This window comes from Coenobita brevimanus, chromosome 110 (genome assembly GCF_032717465.1).
Source record: "Coenobita brevimanus isolate Jiangsu-jjx chromosome 110, ASM3271746v2, whole genome shotgun sequence".
In the NCBI taxonomy this organism is placed as follows: Eukaryota; Metazoa; Arthropoda; class Malacostraca; order Decapoda; family Coenobitidae; genus Coenobita; species Coenobita brevimanus.
This window is the reverse complement of record NC_137063.1, coordinates 2586368-2609020: the sequence shown is the minus strand read 5'-3', so window position 1 is coordinate 2609020 and position 22653 is coordinate 2586368. Positions and strand designations below refer to the sequence as shown.

Genomic DNA, 22653 nt, shown 5'->3' with positions numbered 1-22653 from the left:
CCATCCAGCCCAGGGACAGTTTTTTTCTTTTCCATATTGATATTTCAGACAGATATTTAAAAATGCCACCATTTTGTTCTTTCATATCCTGACAGAATTGTCGTCACAACACAGTGGGTGATCACTGTGAGCTGTGTGCACCAGGTTACCATGGTGAGGCCACTAAGGGCACACCTTATGACTGCCTCATATGTGCCTGTCCACTTCCTTCAATCACCAATAAGTGAGTATGCTGCGGGATGTTGTACAATGGCACAAGCAGTTTGCCACAGTAACACCCCATGTTCACCATTGTGTAGTATGTGAGAGAGTGTGTGGACCCTGAAATCCTGGAGTAAAGATAACTCCCTCAGCCTGAAGATATTGTTTCTGTTTTCATCAACATATGAGCAAACAGTTGTATTCAGCTTAAGAAAGATCTCTCATATTGGAGAGGTTCAAGATGGGTCCCTTCAGTCTCTTTACTTCAAGAAAGTGTCTAGGGATATCTAAAATGAAATTACAGAATTCTTGGGCTGAAGGGATAAATTATGGTAGTATGAGGAGGTTCTATGCATTATCACCATGGTTCTCAAGAGGAGCTTTCATGTGATGGCACTGTGACCCTGGGTGCAGCTGCTGCAGCTTCCACCTGGGAGCTAAATCTCCTCATATTTCCCACCTTGCACGTGGAAAGACACTTGAATGACTTAGGCGAGGCATTGTCTTCCATTACGGGTTGCTGGTTCTGTGCATGGTGTACAGTACGTTCCATACCCAGCCTTTAGGACAGCCCTATAGAAGAAGTTGCTTACCTGTGGTCAGTGGATCTGTTCATCTAGACAAACTGGGGTTAAACAACAACAACAGTAACAATAAAACCATGACCCATTTTAACACATCTGACAAGTTTCAGTATCCAGTCATTATTGTTTAAGACAGAATTACAGGTGCTAATAAATATAGGTAGTTACATGGAACGGGCTATTCCCACCCATAAAGGCGGGAATTTTTTGCGTGACCATAACTTCTAAACGGACGCAAGCATTTTTTCCAGATAGTGGAAAAAAATGTACAAATAAAGGTTTGGAACAGCCAGATGACAGCATCTGGGCAATGGATAATCCAGGTAGTGGTCATCTGGATAATTGATAGATTACTGTATTCCAAAATATCAGTTTTTTCCATCCAACAGATATAAATAATTCAGTTTTATAGGCAGTAATGGAACTTTGTTAGTTAATTGTTCTGTACTGTACAGATACTGTAAATTGGTAACAGAAATAATGTATAAAAACAGGAGCTCATGATGAGGACTTACTATAATTCTTTGTGTTTCTGAACTTATGTTTGTTTTCCCTACTTAGCTGTATTGCTGAAAGCAATGACTTCCTAGATGATGGTTGTTTGATAGTGATACATTAGTTCTTTGTATGTTTTTATTTCTAAACCTCTCATCATTTTCCTCACACAATATTTTTACTGACAGTTGTGACCATTTTCATGATGAGTTTTCTGTGTGTTAATTTTTTCATACATTTCTCTCTCTAACCCTGTGTTCTTTTTCCCATTACAGTTTTGTTGAGAGCTGCAGCTTCTGAGGTGGATACTCATTACAGTAATTCTTTTATGTTTCTCATTATAAACCTGTGTTTTATTCCCATGACAGTTTTGCTGAGAGCTGTGACTTCCTGGATGATGGGTACTCAATACTGTGTGACTGCCAAGTGGGTTATATTGGGGAGCGATGTGAGCGCTGTGCTACGGGATACTATGGCCAGCCTGAAGTCCTGGGTGAGTAAACTGGCATCGCTTGTGATGGTCAGAAATATTTTTTTCACTACAGGAGTATTTGGTTTCTAACCCTGTTAGACTAAGGATATTGTATTTAATACAATATATTCATGGTATTTCATGTTCTTATCAAATGATTTTGGTAATCTAAAGGGAGTCCCCCTGTTGTGAAACTGTTAACGAAGGTTACTTTTAAGCCATGCTTTTTGAATAATGTCTTCATAGCTGAATTAAATCATCAGAACACCCTATATACATCTTGGTTGACATGTATTTTATGCCTCGTTCCATCTGGCCTAGACTTGAGTTGCTACACCTGTAAGGGGTATAGACAGTTGTCATTTTGAATTAAGGAAGTGGTCTGTAATTTCACATTTTTTCTGTACAATTGGTATGGGGGAACTGCCACATCAGCCATACAGGAAGCAGTGGAACTTTAACCCCTTCACTGTTACTGAGACTATGTAATACCTAAGTTGTTGTTGCTGCCTCCAAATGACTCTTCTGCTTATGAAATGTCTCTTATATTGAAGGATTTAATGAAGCATGTGTCTGACCCCCTGCAGTTTCCAAAGGCTTTCCAAAGGAGAATAAAAGCAACTGGTGGTAGTAGGGGTAAAACAGGTCATATCCTCTGGCCAAAGGGGTTAATATGCAATGTTCATGTAATTTACTATGCACTTATTTGCAAAAACAACATTAAAAAAGGTGAATTCAAACAAGGACTTACTGTATTGTAGAACTGGCTGTTTACCCATTCATTTATTTGTTCATTCATTGATTCATTCATTATTCATATATCATGTCTTGATAGTGTCCACCCATGCCATCACACTCCCTGACAACCCTTAACCACCTTGGTAGGATGATGTCTTTTGTACTGTACTTTATTCCTGCTGTTTCCAGATGATTTAAGTCAGCTAAGGGGAGACCTCTCGTAGTGAAGGGGTTAACAAATGAAGTACTGTATCCAGCTCTCCATTTTGAAAAGTCTATCTTCAGGTGGATAAAAGAATCAGGAGACAGCAAGCATAAAATAACAATTATGTCCTGAGGTTGAAGGAGCTAAGTTGAATAATCCAACCTTCACACACAGGTGACATGTGTCGTCCATGCCAATGCAATAACAACATTGATCCCTATGACCCGTATGGCTGCGATGACATAACGGGCCAGTGCCTTTCCTGCCTCAATAATACCTATGGAGAGTCTTGTGAGCGCTGTGCACCTGGATACTATGGGGATGCCATTACACTCAAGAACTGTGAACGTAAGTGGTTGAATACTTATTACTGTAGTGACGCTTTTTTGAGCAATATATGATATTGAGGGAGGTGGCTATAGCACCAGCTGAAAAGGAACAGTGTTCTTGAGGCTTATGGAAAGTTGGTGACTGGGAGAGCTGGGGTTCCTGGTGAATGTACTGTCCATTTTATGGAGGTTGTCTTGTAGGGCATAGACGCATATATCCTTTTTACTTTCCCTCTGACAAATATAAGACAACCTTGACTGAATTATGCCTGGTCTAGTATTGTCCACAAGGAGGTGACTTTCGGAAGTTGGAGGCATTATTGCCTGTACCATGTGAGAGAAATGAGGTATGTCAGTTTAATCTCGCAAGCTCATGCCACTTTAGAAACCAGTCCAGCATGTTGCCGTTGGTCCAGTCACCTCCATCTCCTGCGGGCCTTGTGTACGTAAAAGTGTTTGGGTGTACTGTAGTGCAATTACTGCTTCACAACCATGATGTCAGTTTCTGTTTTGATTTTGCCACCACCAGGTGACTTATTCAGGTTAGGAAGGCTCTCTTTCAGTGCTGGGATTAGAAGCAGTCTCCATCAGTCCTTTCAATAGTGGCATTCATTATATGGTTTTTGCCTCCACCAAATGATTTTATTAATATTGAAAGGTCCTCTCTTTTGGATAGGATTAATGCAGTCTCCTTGAGTAGTTGAGGGGCTCATTTAATCAGCTTCCTGACTTCTCTGTTATTTCATGGAAGTGAGCCAATGGTTTGAGTCCTAACACATGTAGCTTTTTACCAGAACTGCAGTCTTTAGATGGCTGTGCATAGTGACATCATGTATAGTGTGTGACAGAACAGGATGGAATAACCTTGTACACTAGTTGAAGTGCTCTCTCCCAGATTTGCAAATTTTCTCTCAGTAGACATTCCTCTTGATTAGAGAAGGCCTAGATGTCAGAGGTGGAAGTCAGATATCTGTCTTCCATTCAGGCCTGCAGAGGAGAGTGTGACCAAGTAAAATGGGGAGGATAGTGAACTGGGTTTGGATGTTGAGAGGTGAGTCAGGAGGCTAAGGACACATGTGGCCTTGATCATCAGTGTTATGAGTGACAGTCTAGGATGTGTCTGCTTTGTGTCATGATGGTGCTTTGAGGCAGATACACAACAGCTATCATATTTCTGTATGGGGCACAAACAGTATGAAGAGAGCGATACTTCAAATGCAGACCTGTGGAGTGGTGGGAAACTGAGGCAGAGAAAGTTGTTGATTTTGTCTTTGCCAGTTGTAAGTCAAGAGAGGAAAACAGGCAGTTCTGAAATGAATTAATTGAGGAAACATCTCATCTCTTCTTCAGTCAAGTTATCTTTAGAGGGGATGAAAAACTGACAGTCATCCACGTGGGTCTGGGACCTGGTGGGACGGAAATTAGTAGTATATCATGATGACTGTAATTGGTGACGGGATGCTGTGATGATGGAGAATTATCTGTGTGGACTTTGTTCTTGTGGTTTGATGACCTAGCTAAAAAAGCATTAAGGGAAATGACTTCTGAGGTCAGAGGTTAAAAGCTTGTGGCTTGGACATAAATACCTGTGGAATGGTGCAGTGGATGTATGTGATGGGGTCTGAGGGTGGGAGGAGGTATGGAATGCTAAGAAGTGGATGGCTAAATATGATAAGTGAATGTGTGACAAAATGAGGTATAGCAGTTGAGAAGCAAAAAATTGTCAAAGGATAGAGCTTGATGGATGGAGTACTGTATGTATAGAAATGAGTATGTCAGTGGTTGAACTGCTTTTATAAATTTTTTACCTGTTGGTGAATTAAGTGATGTATCCCAAAGTGACTCTAAAAAAGGAAAACCAAAAGGTTACCATATATGGATGGTTTGCATGTGAGGAGGTATGTAGAAATTGAAGCCCCAAATGATGACTGGATGGTTGTGTGACCTGTTTCACTTGGCAGTTTTAGTGAGAGTTATACTTTTATCCATTCGTTTTGCATTTTCTAAATTCTGTCCATCCCATTTATCAGTGAAAGTGATGATGATGATGATGATGATGGTGATAAAGAACATATTTGTTATTAATGAGCCTGGGATTGATAAAATATTATTGATATGAGGGACTGGTGTAAACAGGAAGGTGGCAATAATATCTATATTTGCCAGTATTAGTTTGGCACCCAACCTTCCTCACACTGAAATGCCTGTGTCTTTCTCCACATTTTCTTTTCTTTTTTCCAACTGTTTGAGCTTGACCAGATATCATCAGTCATTCATCAGTACAAAAATAACAATTTTCAGTCAGGAAGTGATTTAGTGTAAAGGTGAGATAATTCTAAGTACTGGTATGTATCTATTTTAAGAATGATGTCTTATCATAGATAACAAGGTATAATTTTAACTAAGATGGCAGTAAGATACTAGTCATAGAGACAGAGTGATGGTTGTATCCCAGAGAGAGTTGAAGGCCAAAAGTGGGTGGAGCAGGTAGGTGATATATTTTTGGCACCAGAAGTGAAGCCTGTGCCAGCAAACACCCTCTCACCATTAACTTGATGCCAAGATGCCAACTAGATCAATATCTCTCCTTAACTCATTTTATTTAGTTATCAGTGAAATATTAATGAATACTAAATTCCTACTCAGTATTATAAATATTTTTGTATGTCTTTCCAGTAGACTTATGAAACAAAATATTTTTGAGTGTCCATGTTATATATATATATTTAATAATTGTAACTGTAAGTAGGCTTAGCTTGCTTAGTGTGTTGTCTGCCAGTGATGTGAGCTGAGCAGCAGCAGCAGCATGATGCTGCACTGCCCCATTGTTTTATTATTACATCTTGTGGTGTCTGTCGTGGGTCAGCAGTCATCTTCTGACACCTCACGTGCTCGCTATGGAACCTTTCAAATCTGCTGTGTGTCTGGTCCCGCAACTATAAACTGGCCCAGTAGAGTAACCTATGCCACACCACGAACCTCTTCCTCAACGGATGAATATAGAAGGCAGTATGGAAGCCATGCTACTGACACAAGGTACCAGAGTGGTTACCATGCATCATCTGCAAGTACTCGCTCAGGAACTTCTAGGACTTCAGGTACTCTTGGATACCTAACCACAAGACAGCAGGAAAGACAAAGAAGTTACTATGGAAGACGTTCGCAGGGGGACTCAAGAGGTAGTGAGACTATTGGCCGAATATACATCTCAACTTCACCGTCCACTACTGCACCACCCCATGTTGAGTCTTCCACAGGCCTCACACACTATGGAACCCTACAAAGCAGTAGGGGTCAAGAAAGGGCCAGATGGAGGGGAAGAGTTAGACAACCTCAAGCATCTGGGAGAAGTGGAGGGCGTACTGCAGGAGAAGGCTTTGGACAGGCTTATTTGAATTGGACAGAGTTTGGTGTAGGTGAGGAAATATAGGATGAGTCAGGGATATATATGTATTATATTGATTTTAACATATTAAGAATCAAAGCATTATTAGTTTGTGATACAGATTATATATATATATATATATATATATATATATATATATATATATATATATATATATATATATATATATATATATATATATATATATATATATATATATATATATATATATATATATATGTATATATATATATATATATATATATATATATATATATATATATATATATATAGATAGATAGATATACTGTATATATATATAGATATATATATAGATATATATAGATAGATAGATAGATAGATATATATTTATATTTTTTTTATATATATATATTTTTTCAGTTACAGCAGTTAATGTTGTTCCCTGTTACACAGTGAACAAAGCTCATTACACCTGGTTGATTTGTGAAATGCATCCTACCAAACTAAATAAAGTGGTAACATTGGTATGTCTGGCAGCTGAATGATTAAAAAATAACATACATCCTGTACTTTACATTGTGTCATAATTTTCTCAAATTTCCAGGGTGCTCATGTGATGAATGTGGAACACGGAACTGTCAGCACTTCACAGGCGTATGCGAATGCTTTGAGAATGTAGTGGGGAGCCAGTGTGACCGCTGTGCCCGAGACCACTGGGGATTTGAATCATGCCAGGTGAGTGTGGGATCAGGGAAGGGTAGATGGAGAAAGTTGTGTGGAATGGTACAGTACTGTAAAGTTATAGAAAATGGAGGACAGAGAAGCCAACAAGATAAGCTAGGGGAAGCATAGTAGGCATCTTTTTGAGTATTAATGGCAATATCGACATATACAGTAGTTAATTTTCACTGAAAGTCTCTATTTTGTATACCTTTTGGTTTTTACTCCATGATACTTTACTGCAGGATAATTGACAAGTAAACTCTCCATGTTACCTATAGAGCTGATTTTTTCCTTTTCCCCTGAGTTACAATATCAGCTGTTTGGAAGAGTTTGTGGTATTTTGAAACACAGCTTTTACTTATATAATGAGGAGTGATTTTTTTATATATAAATGTTGATGATATTACTAGTATTGGGAACACCACATATAAAAAATTGTAATAGCTCAGGTGAATAATGGAATGTGGTGTAGTAAGCTTTGGAAATCATGGAATAAAGATGGATGTTGGTGGAAAAAGGAGTGAAGAAAGGTACTGTTAATGTCTAGATGGTGGATGATAGCAGTGGATGATAACACCGGGCAGTCCATTTTTAGCGGAAAACAGCCTGAAATAAGCAATTCTGAATAGTGTACTGTACTATATTCCATGCCTGCTATCTTATCTGAAGATTCATGCCTTCTCCCCACATTCACCTTTAATTGGCTCAGGTAACTTTATTCTTATTGATATAATGGTAATCATTGTCACACAGTATGTTCATAATTATTTTTGAATTTCACACTGGCCGTCCATGAGTCATTTTGGCTCTGGTCAAGTTGGCTGGCTTTGAGTATAGTGATGATCTCAACTTCACTGTAGTATAGGAGTTACTGAATATATATTTTTAAGATAAACAACATAATTTTATTTGAGCTTCAATATGATTTTTAAAATAATTGAAAAGAAAAGCTGTAACATATCCTTGACTTTATCCTGCATCTGTTTCAAGTCTTCTTCATTTTAGTCTTGATGCCACCAGATGGTATTATTCAGTTTAGGAGATATCACCTTGTACTGGACAGAATTGCTTGATGGAAAATTTTTCTAATATCTTGTCAGTGAGATGTCTTTGCTGAGTTGATATAGCCCAGTCATAGCCAGAATAAAACAGAAAACAAGTCCATACTGAAGGAGTTAAAGTGATTTTGGATTAATGCTCTTTTTTTTTTTTTTTTAAATACCATTCATGTGTAGTGTTGTGTGAGAAAGTTTTGCACTACACTTCTTTAAGCCTTTGGAGAGAGCAGAGGACTTCTTGGATATGGTTAAGCAAAATATATAAGAGACTTAGCTCAGACTGCTTGTCACTTAACAGCTTCACTACAATGTGATGGCATATTAGCTCAGTTTATTTTTATTACCTCTAGGTTATTTTATGTAAATTAGGAAGAATCTCTAGGGCTGAAGGGATCAGTGAAGGCCATATCTAACCTCTTGTGAAAAATCTCTTCCTAAAGAGAATAAAATCACATGGAGTTAGCAGGACTTAGATAAAAAATACCTCATGAAGCTGGAGAGGTCAACATTATTTCTTGTGGACATTGCAGGGATGTCAGCCATGCCAGTGTGGCCTGGCATCATACAGCAGCCAGTGTGATGAGGGGACAGGACAGTGCCAGTGCCAGGAGGGTGTTACTGGCCAGCGCTGCGACCATTGTAAACCCGGCTACTGGAACTACACTGCATATGGCTGCCAAGGTAACAACTCCTCTTACTCATAGTAGTATACAAGTACTAGTTCCTGTATGTATTAGTCGTGGACTGAAAGTTATCAAGACTTTTCATTATGATGAAGAACACAACGGTGAAGAATTATTTTCAAAACCCAGTGAAAGAGTTTCATGTTGTAAAGTTTCATAAATCTTCAATGAAAAGGTGAAGTGATATTCTTGTCTGTAACTCCGCTTGAAGGATCAGAGTAATCTTCCAGAACACTGATGTATACTGGTTGCCATGTTTGTTCATAAGACCCTGGTATTATTAGAATTCATATCTATAGGAAAACATTTGATTACAGACGTGGACTCACAATCAAATGTATGAATAATTCCCTTTTCTTAGCTGTGAATTGTTTGTGTGGGAAGTACAGAAGAAGGTGAGTCCATAACCTTCCCATGTTTTTTGTCCTTCCTGCATAAACTAATCATAGTTACAGGAGGGAAAAGATTGTAAGTTTTTTGTGAATTGGACTCCAGTAATGCTTTTCCTGGTTGTATCGGTCAGAGTGCACTTGCCGTGAAGGGTTCAGCGTGGGTGTTGGCTGTGACCCGCGCACTGGCCAGTGTCAGTGTTTGCCAGGTGTGGTGGGAGCAAACTGTGACCACTGCCCATATAGGTGAGTGACACATATATTTGGTTTAAGGTGTTTGTGCATAAATTTGATTAATTGTATAATTTTCACTTAATGGAAGTGCAGAATTAAGGGTAATGTTTTTATAATACCCATCATATATTATAAATCTCCAAGTATTGGTTCCTCAAGCCAAGTCTGAACTAATGACTCAAGGATAAAGATATGGAAAATGTAGCAAAATGTGTCCAAAATTTGTAACAAAGAAAACTGGAGATGAAATGGGGTGTATCCTCATGATGGTGGAAATACCACTCAGTTTCATCATACACTGAAGGTGCAGTGTGCTTCATTGTTAAATGAATGAATTCCTGTGTTTAAAGCAGTACAATTTATTTGCCATTTATGTAATCTTCATTGCAGATATTTATAGTGTTCACTTGTGTATCAGGTGGGTGCTGATTGATGGCTATGGGTGTCAGGAATGTGAGCATTGTGTACACTCTCTCTTGGACACCACTGATGAAATTGCCTTACTCCTCCAGGCAACCATTAATGAATTTGAGGTATGTATATCACTCCACTAACCTTCTTTGTGTGTGTATGTGTGCGTGTGTGCGTGCATGCATGCATGAGTGTGTGTGTGTGTGTGTGAGAGAGAGTGTGATTACTAATGCAAAAATCTTAGGACTGCTTCCTTCTGTGGTTTATTAACAGGTCATTAAGCCCTCTCACTTTATCTCATAGCTGCAAGTGTGCAAATGTGTGTGAAATGTTTTCAGTTCTGCACAGTCTGCTGATATTGTAAATTGTATAGAAGGCTTCATAGCACCTAATACTTTTTGATTTACACTGCATACTACACTGTAGTATTCTCTTGTGTAATATTTATATTATTTTGATACTGATATAGTTTACAGCCATAACATACAAAGGGATATTGAGGCATAGAATGAAGAATAAATTGTTTGTTATGAAATCAGTGTTGACCTGTTGGGTTTGTATTTAAATTTTCCACTGGAACATGGAAATTGTCAGTCATCCAAGACCAGTTAACCCCTTTGGCCTGAGGATTTAAGTTTCTTTTGGGTCTTGGTATTCCAGATGATATTATTCAGCTAAGAAAGACATCTGGAAGTGAAAGGGTTATTGAATGCTGTTACAGTATCTGTGTACATCACCTACAGTTTACAAAATTCTCTCCTAAGCTGAATGAGGTTCTGTATCTGAATGTGGCAAGGATAAAAAACTCTTTGTGTCGAAGGGGTTAGAATCGTACAGAGGGAGTGGATTATACCCATGTGTCACAGTAGAGGACTTTTTTTTTTTTTTTTTTTTTTTTTAAGCAGCGCGTTACAGTAAATAGCAGCTTTTGTGAGTTTATGTCCATGTCACAGTAGAGAACATATATTTTCTGCAAATTTATCCACATGTCACAACAAAATGGTTAAATCCCTACTCTCTTTTACCAGAGTGCAGCATACAGCTACTTCCTACACCAGCGACTGGGAGTCATCAACAGCTCGGTGAATGAGCTGCGACCACAGGTTGACCTCATGGAGCTCTCCCAGGCTGAGACTCTGCCCCTTGCCACCCCACTGCAGGCACTCTTAAAGGAGGCCCAAGTCATGGCATCACAGGTAGGCTATAACACACTTTTTCTACCCTGACAAAGATCCCTAATCCTCATGAGATCAGTTGAAGGCTAAGTATAGTTAGATGATTGGAAGGTTGATTTAACCAGTAACCCAAGCCTTATTCTTTCCTTATAACTAAAGCTCAATTAATTTCATGCAGTCTTGACAGAGTACAGTGTTCTAGCTGTGTGAATGGCCCACTTCTGTCAGGTGGAATCAGACAAACTATAGATACTTATGGTGATGTGTAATACTGTACTGTATACCTGCAGGTCAATTAAACACCTGTGAGAAGGAGGCCTTGTAAATATTATAATGGGTGACTATTTTGTACAGTTATTGCTTTGTATCCCAGTGTTCATCTTCACTGTAGATACCTGAAGTCCTCATTTTAAATCAGAGATCTTTTCCAAAATATCACAAACTTTTCCATGCAACAGGTACTGTGAATTGTGGAAAATGGCAAATCAGCAGTAAAGTTTGTGCTGGAAATTTTATAAATATTCTTTTTTAATTTCCTGTCAACTTAACCCTTTGACTGCTGTGATTTTCTTCAAGCTAAGAGTCTTCTGATCATGGCCAAAGGTTAAATAAACACAGTATTTTGCTTGTTTTGCTGTGGCGGGTTTCACTGAGCAGAGTTAAAAGTGAATACTAAGTTTGTTTGTTTTTTCTTTTAAGTTAAAGAGTTACCAGAAATAGATAAAAAGGACATCAGAGCAGGCAGCTAATAAAAATAGAACTTTCTGTAGTAATTGTAAAAATAATCAACATTATTAACACCTGAGGGTTGCAGATGCACATGTTTAAGAAGTCGGGGAGTACTTTTACACTGATGAGCACAACGCCTTTGTGCATTCTTGCAAAAGCTGCATCGCTGGTTGATCAATTTCTTGGAGTTCATTGAGTGCATTTTAGTCTCCTAACTCTGTTCTGACCAACCCTCCTCATAGCAGTGACCACCAAACAGTTATGACAGTTGGAAGTTTCTAAGTCAGGTGTCCCTTGAGGTGTTAACACTGAGGTTCCCATGGCTCACTCACCTGACAATAAACATCAGGTGTTAGCAGGAGTAGAGCACTAGAGTTGCCCTGATGATGAGAGGGATAATTGTATCAGTAAGAACACTCAGGTTCTGATGACTCATTATCAGCTGAATAAAAATGTCTGGTATTAGCAGGAATAAAATGCAAGAGTTGTCCTGACCCTGAGAGGATTAATGGTGATATTGCTGTATAAACACTCAAGTTCCTTTGACTCAGTCTCAGTTGAATGAAACTGTCTGACATCAGCAATTATAAATACAATTAGAGTTATCCCAGACCATGAGAGGGTTAAAAGGTGTTGTGTTTTGCCAGGCTGATTTGGTGGTTGAGCATGCAAGTGAGGCTGCAGGCGATGGGTGGGAGCTTCACATCCAGGCACTGAAGGTACAGGAAGACGTGGGTGCTGCCTTTGATCTAACACGGCAGATTATCGCGGAAATCAATAGACTTGTGATTGGACTGGAAACTGGCACAGGTAATGGAAAGAAATGTATCTTTTTTTGATAGTTTAGTTCTCTCTCATATTTTCTTCCAGACTTGAAACAGGCACAGGTGTTGGAGAATACTGTGTCCTTATTTTATTGTATTACATTTGTCATAGTTCTCTCATCTATTTCCATGTGTATGGATCCTATGTCACTCCATCTTTATGTGGGAAAAAAGAATTAGAATGATGATGTTGATAATTATGATGATAATGATGATGATGATGACATTGATGATGATGATGACAATGAAGATGATGATGATGATGATGACAGTGGCAATGATGATGATGATGATTGTGAACAGCTGCATACCTGATAATCATGACACTGTAACTGTGAACAGGTGCCCAGCTTGAGCAGGCCATCAGGGAGGCAGAGGCTATACTGGAGGTGATGGGTGGTCGTATCTTTGTCCCGCACGCTGACAAGGCTGAGGTGGAGCAAGAGTTGGCTAGGGAGCAGCTGGACAACCTGAAGAACTTCTACCTACCCATCCAGGTTACTATGCTTTGTGTGTGTGTGTGTGAGAGAGAGAGAGCGAGAGACAGAGATAGAGACAGAGACTTAGAGACAGAGAGAGATTTTTTCGGCTAAGAGTGTTTCCTGTCTCCATATATACTTCTAATCCAAATATTTTTGAACACACAGACATTCTTTGCTTGTTCCACCTCCCCATCCAAACATTACCATATATGTAAATTTTTGCTTGAATTTTTTTTTTTTTCATCATTTAGATATGTATGATACTTTTCCTGTGTTTATACTTATATCCTCTTGTCCTTCCATCATCTTTAATAGTAAAAGCCTCTGTAACTTCTTTTCCCAGTCCTCTTACTCCTTTACACAGCGTACTCTTCTTTCATTTAAGGTTGGTAACTTGAACTTTTCCAACCTCTCCTCATAAAAGGAACATGGTATCATCCCTGTGGCCATTTTTTGAACCTTTTGCAATTCATTAACATGTTTCTTTAAATGCCGTGTCCATACCTCTTCTGCATATTCTAATCTCAGCCTTATCATGAACACTGTTACTCGGGTCCCATTCAGCATTTCTTTATTCATATACTGTACTTAAAAGTCACACTCATGTTGGCCACCAGTCTGTGTGCCTCGCCATTGATCGTGTTGATAACCTTCTCATTGGTAGGTGATCCTGTAGTCACTCCTTGGTCTTTCTATAATCACCTTACTAATCTTTTGCCATCATATTTCATACTCATAGCCCAATCTTTTGTTGCTTGCTTTAACCCGCCCCGTCCCGACGACGTATGGGTACGTTGCAACGATTTGCATTTGCCAGTCCCGGCGACGTACCAGTACGTCGTGCAATTGCAAGGTCGCTAATTTGCACAATTTTCAATTTTCGCCCGTGATTTTTCGTATGTATACACGGGACACCTTCCTCTATTCCTGTACAAGATACCAAGCAGGGACAATGCCTTACACTGCATAACCTCCCCCTCCCCCCCTCACGCCATTGTCTTGGCAAAGGACCTGTTACCAGTGACCTGGCTAGTAAAGTTATTCAGGGCCAGAGTGATTCCCCAATCGATGACAATGTGGAGTACAATGTTTACATAGCATTAGAAGAAGAAACAGCCAGAAATAATGATCAGGTAGTGTGGCAAAAATAGGTCAGGTATGGTGATTAGTTAGTGAGTGAAACAATGCTTATAATGCCTTTATTACTGCTTGAAAACCAATATACTGTCATACTACATATACATTCGTACCAAGTAAATAAATAAATACCGTTTATGAGTGGATAAAATAGTTACCCTCCCATAGAACTCGTTTTCTTTGGTGCCAGCATGTTAGAAAACCCACTCAGGTAAGGAGGAACTCCTACCTGGATTGGGCACTTTAAACCTCAGGTGAGCGATTTCTCTATGAATTTTCGATGTTTCTCACCAAAAGCGAAGGTTTTAGCCAAAAAAAAAAATTCGAAAATACCTCGGGACTGGGGGATGTCGGAGGTGCGGAAAACCTCGGGACGTGACAGGTTAATATCTAATGGGAGTGACCATTATCCATGCATTTGATGTAGTGCTACCTGTGTCTTGCATCACTGTTATTATCATTCTTTCTGTGTCTGCCCTCATCTCTTCTTTTACCTCCCATCCTTCCTGTTCATTTTTGTTACTCTTCATTCAACTTCATGTGGCTCTACACTAGTTGACAAGCCTAATGGTTTTCTGTAATACAGGAATCTATTTATTATACTGCTAGATGGCAACCCTAACCAAATAACAGGATGATATGGAACCGACTGTGGTGCGCGTGGAGCATTGCAAATGCATAGTCCACCCAGGAACCAAATCTCCCTTTCTTCCCTGTACCTTGCTGTGGCAAAACACTGCCTACTGGAAGAGAACTTCATATCACTGCACAGGATGGCCTTGTAGGGGTGGTTGCTTACCTACGGTTGATGGGTCTGTTTGGCCAGACTGATGGATTACTCAGTAACAACAACTTCTATTTCTAAGACATAGCCTTTTTTTTTTTTTTTTTCCAGTCTGCCTCCAGCTATGCAGTTTGTCCAGATCATCTTGCAAAACTCCCTTTTTTTTTCATGCATTTCATAATTTATGTATCGTATGTAAACACATTTTATGTAAGAGCTCTGACCTTCTGGCATGTCATTTTCATATACCAGAAGCATAATAGGACCTTGGCCACCCCTTATGTGATTAAAGCATCTGGCTGTAGATAGACAGATAATAGGACATTGAACATTCCACTAGTCACATGTTTTCAGTGAGGATACTTGTGTGTTGGAAATGTTTTCATCTGTCTTTCCATTAAACAGTTCTTCATCCAAAATCAGTAATTTCCCTTGCACCCCTTCATTAGCTTTTTTTTTTTTTTCCCCATTAAAATCTCGTATGTGTCACCCAATGAATGCCGTTCTCAGATCCAGGCAGACAGTATGATATTCACTATTCTGCTGTAGAAACTCAATAGTTTAGTGATACAAGAGGATCCCTCCCTGTCCATGTGTGTTGTCTGTGTAATAGCCAAAATAAAAGCTAAACCTATCCACGGTGATGATGTCTTTTGCATTATATTCGTGCAAGTTACCATTTTTTATTCAGCTTCCATTCTTTGTGAAGGGGCTAAAAATAGTTACCATTAAATTTTTCACAAAGAAAGATCATTCTAAAGAGTATTGCCAAGTGGCAATAAAAATAAAATGAAGAAGACATCCACAGATGAAGGAGGTTAAAGACATCCTAGTACAGGTATTAAAGGGATTAATAAAAGTGTGTTGTTTGGTGTACAGGATCAGCAGGAAGCCACCAGGGGTCATGAAGAACGACTACAGGAGTTTGCAGCCAAGGTAGAGGAGATGAGAGGTCTCATAGAGAAGGCCCAGGAGAACACAAGGAACGCCAGGCAGATGATACACAACAATGAAGTGTTTGGGTAATATCTCGTTAGTTTGTGTGTTTTTTACTCACCCTTATCCTTCTTCCTCTTCCCCCATTTTTACCTTTTTCCTCTTTCTTTTCTTCTGCTTCTTTCTCTACTTCAACTTCTTTTTCTTCCTCATTCTCTTCTTCTTCTTCCTTCTCCTTTAACTCTTCTTCTCCATTTTCCTTGCCACATTCTTTCACTCCCTCTTGTTTCTTCTTTTCATCTTCTTCCTCTTCCTCCTGAGGCCACATAGGGAAGTCTCAGGCGATCACTGCAAGCACCAAACGGATGATACACAACAGCTAAGCGTTTGTGTAATGTGCAGTAGCTGTGCATTTCCTGCCTACTTCCTTCTCCTCCTCCTGTAAGAAGTCATTGTGGTGATATGTATTCTGGTGAGTGGAGAGGATGGAGGGTGAAAGACTGATGAAGAGAGTGTATGTGAGGTGGAGGGGGGAAGAGGGAGGGGGAGGCCGAGGATGAGATGGAGGGATGGGGTGGAGAGGTATATGAGAGAGGGGGGTGTGAGTTGGGAGCAGGGCAGTGAGATGGCGGGGGACAGGGCGACTTGGAGGCGATTTGTTTGTGGCCACCCCAAACGGGATTGAGGCGTCTGGCAATAGATAGATAGGTTTTCAAGTCAGTTAATTAATTTTTCTTTTTAAAATTGCCTCAAAGGATGAAACCTTTCAGACCAAGCATATATGCAGTACATAGACTGGAGATATGTTTTTTTTTTCATTGCTGTATTCTTACTCTCTCCAGGCAATATTGTTCTTGTTAGGAGAAATTTTTCCAGCTGAAAGGGATAGCTGTAGCCTTCCAGTACCTCATCACTACATGAAATAGCCTCCAGACTGAATAAACTTGTTCATTCGACAAGCTTATCCAGTTTATTCAGTCCAAGGACAGTTGTCCTTAAACTGAAAGGGTTAACAGTTTTCTTGATTAAGGAATGTAGTGCTTTGCTCTCTGTTTCTTATACAACAGTACATGATGATGATGATGATGATGGTGATGATGATGGTGATGATGATGATGATCGTCGTCGTCGTCGTCATCATCATCATCATCATCATCATCATCATCATCATCATCATCATCATCATCTTCATTGTCATAACGATGATGATGATGATGAGCAAGGGGACGGGTTTGTGCGTGTGTGAAGGTCATCATCCTTGCCCATCACTATCATCATCATCATCTTCCTTCAGGGTAAAAGCTGACAATCACGACCATCAAGTGATGATGACCGACCCGGTGTATATATATATATATATATATATATATCTATATATCTATATCTACACACATCTATCTATATATATATATATATATATATATATATATATATATTTACACATTCCTAGCATAGGAAAAAAAGGTCATAAGATAATAATGGTGATGATGATGATTTTTCTTCATAGATGCAGTGTACAGTACATTCACCCATCAGGTAAACATTCTTTCACTTTCATTTATTTTATCTCTTTTGTCAGGTATCAGTCAGTGACCAATAAATTGGATTTAATCGATGACCTGTCAGGAGATGTTGAAGACAGCGTTGAAGAATCTAAAGACCTGTTGGATCAGGCCAGGGAGAACTATGTCAACTTAACAGCTAACTTGGACATGCTTGGTGAGTGACGTTCATGGTACTATACTGCACACACACATACAATACTTCTTCCTCATCACTTGATACAAGACTGTACTGTACCTGTACAATTCTTCCTTCTTTCTTGGTACTGTACTGTATTGTACATGTACCATTCTTCCTCCTCTCTTGGTAATGTATTGTACATGTACATTTCCTCCTCCTCTCTTGGTAATGTACCATATTGTACATGTACATTTCCTCCTCCTCTCTTGGTAATGTACCATATTGTACATGTATATTTCCTCCTCCTCTCTTGGAATTGTACTGTATTGTACATGTACATTTCTTGCTCCTCTCCTGGTACTGTACTGTGCATGAGCATTTCTTGCTCCTCTCCTGGTCCTGTACTGTCCATGACCATTTCTTCCCCTATTTTTGTACTGTACTCTGCATGGACAGCTCTTCCTCCTCTCTTGTGTGCCTCATTGCCTCCTTCGCTGTCTTTGTCTCCTTGTTTCTGTGCCCTTCTGTGGATCACTTTAGTCATCATTCTGTATCACAGCATTTTTTCTTTAATACAGTTACAACTTACAGAACAAACTGCCTTACAGTGTGGCAGACTCTGATACACTCCTTTGATATTTGTTTGACGTATATACTTAGTGTGACTTACCGGTGAACAGTGCCATATGTATTACAGGAAACCCATACAGTATAATGTTCTTTTATTTTTTCTTTATTTTTGCTGTCATGCCCCACAGTTACAAAATAGTGTAATTATTAAAGTTCCATGTCTGTTCCATAAAGCTGTTTTGCCAGTTACCTCCAGTCTACATTACAGTTTGTATGGAAATATCTGTATTTATGGTGTTTTAGAATTAATCCTGGCCTAAATTAATTACTATATGAAAATGGCCATAAAAATGGATTTTATACAGTATTTCTGTTACAATAGGGTTAAGCGTTGAAAGTCTGCGTGCAAAGAAGACAACACTGAATGGAACTGTAATTACAAACCTGGAGGAACTGCTTGATGCCCAGGAGATGACTCGCAATATCCCTGCTCATGTTCAGGAGCTCCAAAGTACGGTCAGTACTCAGGGGCTTTTCTGGTGCTTGTACTTTAGTTATTGCATTGCTTATAATGTTACTAGATCAACATCATTATTATGACCCATGTTTTCAATTACAGATGGGGTGATGGTCAGATTTAGAAATGGGAGGAGAAAGTACAAAATTGGAGAACACTGATGATAATTTTATCATCAGTGTTCTCCAAAAGTTCCTTTGAAAGCGGGGCAGAAACCACTTGTTGTACAGTGTATGGATGCTAGGTGCCAGTGCACGCACCCTTTGTTTGTTAGTGTGTCAAGTGGTGTTGTGCAGGGTGGATGCATTTGCTGGATGTGTGTGTTTTTTTATTGTTGTGTTTGGATTAGTTTGTGAATTTTGTGATCTCAAAAATGGAGGATGTGAAAGAGCAACGTGTGTGCATCAAGCTTTGTGTGAAACGCAGGAAGAACATGGCAGAAACTCATAAAATATTAAAGCAAACATTTGGTGACAATGCTTTGGGGGTTACACAAACCTACGACTGGTTTGGGCATTTTAAAAATGGACGAATGTCAACAGATGCTGATGCACATTCCAGTCGTCCTTCCACCAGTTCAACGCCTGACAGTGTGGCCAGTGTTCATGCAACCATCCTCAATGATCGCAGGAGGACAATCCATGATGTTTGTGATATTGTTAGCCTATTGTATGGAACTTGCCAACACATTTTGTCTGGTGACTTTGACGTGAGATGAATCACTGCGAAGTTTGTCCTGAGGCTCATGACTGATGAGCAAAAGCAGCATTGTGTGGAGGTCTGCACAGAACTCAAGGAAATGTCCAGAAATGACCCAAACTTCCTCTCAAGTGTCATTACTGGTGGTGAAAGCTGGGTTTACAGGTATGACCTGGAAACCAAAGAACAATCATCGCAGTAGAAGAACCTAGCTTCGTCCCAACCAAAGAAGACATGTCAGGTCATGTGAAGTCAATTCTCATCACCCTCTTCTTCAACACAGAGGGCATAGTTCATATGGAATTCATTCCTCAAGGACAGACTGTCAATACAAAATTCAGCTGTGACGTTTTGAGACAGCTCCAGGAGGACGTGAGACGAAAACATCCGGACAAGTGGCACACAAACAAATGGTTACTTCACCATGATAATACACCCACACACAGCCCATGTTGTTCAGCAGTTTTTAGCATAAAAAAAACTTACCGGTTGTCCTCCTACCCGTCTTCACCAGATTTGGCCTCCTGTGAATTTTTCCTCTTTCCAAAAGTGAAAATCCAGCTGAAAGGACAAAGAGTTGACACCATTGAGGAGATCCAGGAGGAATCGCAGAAGGTCCTGAACATGCTGATGCTCAGGGACTTCCAGAACGCATTCTGGTTGTGGGAGAAGTGCTGGAATCAATGTCTGCACACCCACAGAGACAACTTTGAAGAGGACTGTGTGATTAGGACTTGACGTGAGTCCTTTCATTCGGCATCTTCGGGACCACGCAAGTGCTGAAAGAACGGAAACTACCAGATGACCGGGAAAACCTGGCAAAAAGTTTCTAGGAATCATGGTCGGTCACCCCAGTGCAATCACAGTGTCTAGCAAGTATTATTGGTCAATCCTGAGAACTAAATTGGCCTTCTGTTTCTTAAAGTTGTGTATAATGGAAGAGCTAACACCAAAATCTTTCATTATCCTCTTCCAAGGAACCCCTTCTTCAAATTTTTTCAATACAGTAATTCAGTTTTCTTGGTGATAGTGCCTCATGGGTGCATTTTTTCACAACACCGGTAGGCTTTCCAGTAGTAGAGGCCATCATGCAACATGAGAACGAGAGGATCACTGTAAAACAGCATGACAGAGTTTCCTAATTTTTTAAAGGTTCCATGCACAAAACCAGACACTCATGAGTCATGATGGCTGACAGCATACGGAGTGTTGGCAAGGAGAGTCTCAAAAGTGCTAAGCTCAATTGTAAAACGGGCTAAGCTATAGGTGAACTGTTTAAACTTTTGAGCTAAATTGGACTTCAAAATGCACTAGATATAGAAGAAAATGTAATATTTTTGGTCCTAAATAATTATGAAAAGTGCTAAATTATCATGAAAAGTGCTAGATCTAGCACCAGCAACGCCAAATTCGTGGATTGGATCTGCATATGTGCCAGAAGAGCAAAGAACTTTCGTAATAGGACTTCTGTATTTTTGAAAACTGCCGAAACACCAGAAATACCAAAAGGCCAGATGCCAAATGCCAGGACCTTTACTGTAGTACTGCATGATAGGAAAGGTTGTGATATTTTGTAACACATGCATGACATATAACAAGGAATGTTTGTACTTGCCAGTTTCCTCCAGTTTACAGCGTCATTTGTATGAGAAAGTTGAGATACAGTACAGTAGTTTGTAACACATCCATGGCTGCCGATTAATATGGTTTGTACAATATTCCAGGCAGAGCAGTTGGAAGGCCTGCTGGCTGATACGAGGCAAGTGGCTGAGAATGCCCTGTCTGCTGCCAATGCTTATGAGAACATTGTGATGGCCATTGATGATGCCTACAATGCCTCAGTATCCGCCAACATGTCCGCAAGTCGGGTAAGAGTCAGGTTTTTTACCATAGCCCATCAGTCATCCAATCCTTTATTGTCCAAACAGGGGTGTAGAAGCCTGGAGATCATCTAGTAAGTCCAGACATTTAAGGTGAGAGTGATTGGTTGGTTATTCCTGAGTGGTGTTACGTGAACATAAACCCCAACTTCCCTTCAGATTCAAACCCATAGGGGCCACATCTGGTTGAAGTACCGTAGCTCAGGACCACTAGGCATCTGTTTATTAATTATAGGGTTACCAGCCAACTTATCAAATGGTTTCTTGGAATATGGGAACTTATGTGGCTCGTCAGTTAGTACAGACCCACCAGAAGATAGTATTTCTGTGCACCGAAAGAGTGGATGGTGGGTGTCCCTACTTGCAGTACTTGGTAATGTTGTTTTATAGGGTAAAAGGTCTTTCCTGAGTTGAATGAAATTGTCTGGAGGTAGAAAGGGTTAAACTAATCTGTTACATTATCATAGTTGATGGGTCACTGGTAGTATACAGTACTGAGATTGTTCAGACTTTTGGCTGCATATGTAAGTTTCCCATTGGTTCCTGTGAAAACTACCTGGAGGCCATGGAATATCCCATTATCTCATCATCTTCAACATTTTTGTGTGTGTATTTTTTTTAATAGCTAAGTTTTAATGCTTGTAAGTAATGTCTGTTGATCAGTTTCATCACTCACCAGACAGTGAGAATTATATCTTCATCATACATACTGTTGTTTATATGTTAAATAAATAGGTATAATGGACCTCTTAGTTACATAGTTGTGAGACACATGATCCCCAGTAGCACAGCAACTCAAACCGTGACCCCAAACCAAGGTGCATGGCTTCCAACTGAGTTACATGGGCAGACCTTGGATGAAAGTCCCAGAGATCTTTTAATGACTGAGCAGTTTATGCCATAGTCTTGTTGCAGATCATTACCTGTATTACTGCTATGTAACAATAAGCCAACAAAAATAAATATTTGTTGTAAGACAGTAGAAAAAACACCATTGTGAGATGGATAAAGGAGAGTGAAAAGTGACAGGAGGAGGAAAAGAATGAGGAAAGGAAAGAAAAGAGAAAGAGTAGGGACAGGAAAAGAATGCAAGAGAAGAGAAGATTAAAACAGAGAAAAGAGAAGGTTGAGGGAAGGGAGGCTACAAGAGGCAGCAAAAATAACCTTTATGTCACAGTGTTAAAAGGTCATTTGGGAGAGAAGTGGTACACCTTTCAGTGTAAACAAAATCCAATCAGCTGATGAGGAGGGACTCACATTCCATGTCATTCCATTCTTATTTATTTCTGTTAGTTTTTCCTTGAGAAGCGACAGAAGAATAGGGAAAAAAGGAAAAAGTAAGAGAGAA

At 39.6% G+C, this 22653-nt stretch overlaps 1 protein-coding gene across 1 annotated transcript in view; it reads left to right on the top strand.

The window, feature by feature from the left end:
* The window catches only part of LanA (laminin subunit alpha), a 115969-nt gene that overhangs the window by 55372 nt on the left and 37944 nt on the right, over nucleotides 1-22653 (top strand). The window contains exons 28-41 of the mRNA XM_080286082.1: nucleotides 96-223; nucleotides 1649-1773; nucleotides 2870-3043; nucleotides 6996-7126; nucleotides 8703-8853; nucleotides 9379-9490; nucleotides 9897-10011; nucleotides 10918-11085; nucleotides 12441-12603; nucleotides 12960-13114; nucleotides 15900-16042; nucleotides 17536-17675; nucleotides 18592-18725; nucleotides 21150-21293. Of these exons, the coding sequence (XP_080142208.1) occupies nucleotides 96-223; nucleotides 1649-1773; nucleotides 2870-3043; nucleotides 6996-7126; nucleotides 8703-8853; nucleotides 9379-9490; nucleotides 9897-10011; nucleotides 10918-11085; nucleotides 12441-12603; nucleotides 12960-13114; nucleotides 15900-16042; nucleotides 17536-17675; nucleotides 18592-18725; nucleotides 21150-21293 (1983 nt within the window). The remainder of the gene's footprint in view (nucleotides 1-95; nucleotides 224-1648; nucleotides 1774-2869; nucleotides 3044-6995; nucleotides 7127-8702; nucleotides 8854-9378; nucleotides 9491-9896; nucleotides 10012-10917; nucleotides 11086-12440; nucleotides 12604-12959; nucleotides 13115-15899; nucleotides 16043-17535; nucleotides 17676-18591; nucleotides 18726-21149; nucleotides 21294-22653) is intronic.